This window comes from Mustela lutreola, chromosome 7, assembly GCF_030435805.1.
Source record: "Mustela lutreola isolate mMusLut2 chromosome 7, mMusLut2.pri, whole genome shotgun sequence".
Classification (NCBI taxonomy): Eukaryota; Metazoa; Chordata; class Mammalia; order Carnivora; family Mustelidae; genus Mustela; species Mustela lutreola.
Genome location: NC_081296.1, coordinates 113,024,382 through 113,028,500, shown reverse-complemented (window position 1 = coordinate 113,028,500; position 4,119 = coordinate 113,024,382). Strand labels below are relative to the sequence as shown.

The window sequence follows — 4,119 nt, the reverse complement described above, 5'->3', positions numbered from 1 at the left end:
AGGCCCTTGAAAACAAGACGATATGTAGCCTCCAAAATCCATATCCTAAATCCTCAGAGCCCCTATATCAGAATTACCTTCGGGGTTTAGATTCATGGGCCCATCCTAAACCTGGGAGTCAGCCAGTGAATGTGCATTTTAAAAAGCTCATACTTTTGTGGTTCTCAGAGTGAGGTCCTCTGAGCAGCAATATCATCACTACCTACGAACTTGTTAGAAATGCAAATTCTGGGAGAGGACTCCAGACCTACCCAAACTGAAACTCCAGTGAGGCCCCGTCACTTGTGTTTTAAGAAGCCCTCTACCTGATTCTGCTGCGTGCTCAAGTATGAGAACACCTGCTTCATATTATTCTGCCCCGAAAGTTGAACTCTCCGGATTTGGACTGCTTTTCACTTCAGCGGCGGGATCCCTTTCCTATCTGCCAGTGCCAGACACGTCAACAGGAAGCACAATAAAGGCCTCCCCGTAGGACTTTTGCGTCCAACAAGACTGCTTGAGAGTGAACCCTTGTTGGTTTCCGCCATTTCTCTGACGGCCGGTCCCGCTTTTCCTGGAGGGCCCTGAGGGGGTCGACCCGGCCCCCTCCAAAGCCCAGACCCCCAGGCCGGATAACCTCGGGGAGAGGTGGGGCGGGCCTGGTTTTCCGAGGGGGCCCGGTGGGCGGCGTCCCGCCCCGCGCTCCTGCGTAAACACGGTTCCCTCGGCAACGCGTGGAACCCACGTCAAAGGCTCCGCCGGGTCCGGGGCGACCGCCACCCCTCCCGCCGAGCCCGACTGCCGGCACAGGCCTCTGGCCCGCGCCCCAGCCACCCCCCCTCGGGCTTGCGGCCGCCTCCCCCGGTGCGGGATGAACACAGCCGCGGCCGCCGCGGGGCCCCATGGAGGAGCAGCCGCCGCCGCCGGTCCGCCCGCCAGCGAGAATGGCCTTGTGGGGCAGCCCGCCCCCCGGAGCCCCCTCCGCGGCCGCCGCCCCTGGCGGGACTTCCTCCGCCGGGACGGCGGCGGCCGTGCTCTCCTTCGGCACCGTGGCGAGCGCGGCGGCCGCGGCGCTGGGGAACCAGAGCGACGGGAGCGGGGGCGACGGCACTGGCGCTTCGGCTGGCGGCGGCCTGGGCGGGCCCCGGGCGGCGGGGGCGGCGGGGGCGGCGGGGAGGCCGCTGCTGTCGCACGGGGCGGCGGTGGCGGCCCAGGCGCTCGTGCTGCTGCTCATCTTCCTGCTGTCTAGCTTGGGCAACTGCGCCGTGATGGGGGTGATCGTGAAGCACCGGCAGCTCCGCACCGTCACCAACGCCTTCATCCTGTCCCTGTCCCTGTCGGATCTGCTCACGGCGCTGCTCTGCCTGCCCGCCGCCTTCCTGGACCTCTTCACGCCGCCCGGGGGCTCGGCCCCCGCCGCCCCCGCCGCGCCCACCGCCCCCGCCGCGGGGCCCTGGCGCGGCTTCTGCGCAGCCAGCCGCTTCTTCAGCTCGTGCTTCGGCATCGTGTCCACGCTCAGCGTGGCCCTCATCTCGCTGGACCGCTACTGCGCCATCGTGCGGCCGCCGCGGGAGAAGATCGGCCGCCGCCGCGCGCTGCAGCTGCTGGCGGGCGCCTGGCTGGCGGCGCTGGGCTTCTCCCTGCCCTGGGAGTTGCTCCGCGCGCCCCGGGAGCCCCCCGCGGCGCAGAGCTTCCACGGCTGCCTGTACCGGACGTCCCCGGACCCCGCGCAGCTGGGCGCGGCCTACAGCGTGGGGCTGGTGGTGGCCTGCTACCTGCTGCCCTTCCTGCTCATGTGCTTCTGCCACTACCACATCTGCAAGACTGTGCGCCTGTCCGACGTGCGCGTGCGGCCCCTGACCACGTACGCGCGCGTGCTGCGCTTCTTCAGCGAGGTGCGCACGGCCACCACCGTGCTGATCATGATCGTCTCCGTCATCTGCTGCTGGGGCCCCTACTGCTTCCTGGTGCTGCTGGCCGCGACCCGGCACGCCCAGGCCGCGCAGGCCCCCTCGCTCCTCAACGTGGTGGCGGTCTGGCTGACCTGGGCCAACGGGGCCATCAACCCCGTCATCTATGCCATTCGCAACCCCAACATTTCGATGCTCCTGGGACGCAGCCGGGAAGAGGGCTACCGGACTAGGAATGTGGACGCTTTCCTGCCCAGCCAGGGCCCGGGTCTGCAGGCCAGAAGCCGCAATCGCCTTCGAAACCGCTGCACCAACCGGCTGGGAGCCTGCGGCAGGATGTCCTCTTCCAGCCAGGCCAGCAGGATGGGAGGGGATTTGGCCATGTGGGCCCGAAAAAATCCAGTTGTGTTTTTTTGCAGGGAGGGGCCCCCAGGGCCCGTGACAGCAGGGGTCAAACAACCTAAATCTGAAGCCGGGGACACCAGCCTCTAAGAAGGGTTAGAATGCACAGCTTGTGAAGGCGAAATTTCACCTGCTCCGTTTAATGATACAGGATTCCGGGGAGAATCGTGTTATTTCACAAACCCAAACATTTAAAAAAGAGACAGAGGGGGAGGCTTACCACTTTCCCCAAACGACGTACAAGACAATGTGCCCTTCTTCAAAAGTGCCAAATGTAAAATGCAAAAATTAAAACAATATCAAACCACACAACCAAGCATTGTGAGCTGTTAAGTGCCAAAAATGACAAAAATAGAATTCACAATTACTGATAAGCTCATGTTACAGGAATCACACTGTGAAACGAACAAACAAAAATCATTGAATGGAACCAGGATTTGTTCAAATACATAGAGTTTTAGGAAAGAATAGGAGACCTTCAGAATTACTTGAAACCCCTCCAAATCACCAGCATCCAACAAAAGTGGAGATTGTTAGAACTCACACCTTTGACGCAGGGTTTGGGTGCTCCTATTAGAAACGAAAAATCCTTATCTTTACACACTTTGGTGCACTTTCTCTCACCCCATGTCCCTATAATCTTTGTGGGAAACTATATTCATATCCCATTTTAAACCATTCAAGGATTTTTAAATTGTGTCTTATTACCAGAAAATCAACCATCTGAAGGGCCAAGAGAAGTATAAACATAGGGAAATGTGGCTGTTTGAAAACATATTCCAAGATTATACTTTAAAAATTAATGTCCCTCAATCTACCCACCAAATTATCTGCCTTGGGAAGCTTTAAAGCTTTACCTTTACCCTCACCTGCTACTTTTCTTTCTATTCATTTTGGGGATGCTGTTTTCAGAGTACTTTCATATTAAAAAAAATAACTTTCATAGTAGAACATCTAGTCTTTTGAGGTAAATTTGATTTTTAAATGCAGCCAAAAGTGTAATTTGAAGTCAAGTTGATTGAGTCAGGTGAGTAATGCCACTTTTTAAAAAATGTATACAAAAATTAGAGCTCTAAAAAGTAACAAGATTGGCTTTCCTATGTGGCTCACAAACCCAAGATGATTACAAAGAATTCTAAAATCATTTTGAGAAGTGGCTGTATTCTTGGAATAAACATAGAGCTTTCCACGGGAATTATACTCTCCTGTATTTGGAAGTTTGGGTATATTTATGAAAAGATGATTTCTTGCTTTTATAGACATGATTTGTCTAAAAAATGTAGTTGTTATTAGACAGGGAGAATAGATGTGGTATTACTAGATGGAATAGGGTGTTAATAATTTGGGCATAAAGTCAAAAACTTCCATCAAGCTGGGGATATTTTCAGAAATGTACAAAAGAAATGCTTTTTAAAATTCAAAAGCAAAATTTAGGATTTGTGCGTGTGAAATTTCTCACCTTAAATGCCACTGTTCACAGAATCATCTACTCAGAATTTTTAAAGATATTTTTATATTTTCTCCCTCTTTCCTTTTCTCCACCTTACCCCTTTTGTCTTCAACATTTCACAGACTTACTTGAATAAGTACTTTAAACTAGATATGGTATGATATCAGTTATCATATAAAGATTTCAATGTGAAATAGCCATTTTTTTCTTTGTATTTAAAGATATTAATGAGTATTTGAACTTCTGTGTGATGGGGGGTATATGTCACTATTTTGCCAAAGATGGAAATACATGATTCATGTCAGAGCTAAAGATACTTAATTTTTTCCCATGCTCATGGCATCATTATGATCATAAGTTTTTATAAATTATCTGTAT

The 4,119-nt window shown here is 53.0% G+C and overlaps 1 protein-coding gene across 1 annotated transcript; it reads left to right on the top strand.

Annotated features, from left to right (window-relative positions):
• Window positions 1-549: 549 nt before the first annotated feature.
• On the top strand, window positions 550-3,022 carry GPR135 (G protein-coupled receptor 135). Its single transcript, XM_059182227.1, has one exon. The coding sequence runs from the start codon at window positions 882-884 to the stop codon at window positions 2,379-2,381; it is 1,500 nt and encodes a 499-aa protein (XP_059038210.1). The 5' UTR covers window positions 550-881; the 3' UTR covers window positions 2,382-3,022.
• Window positions 3,023-4,119: the final 1,097 nt, after the last annotated feature.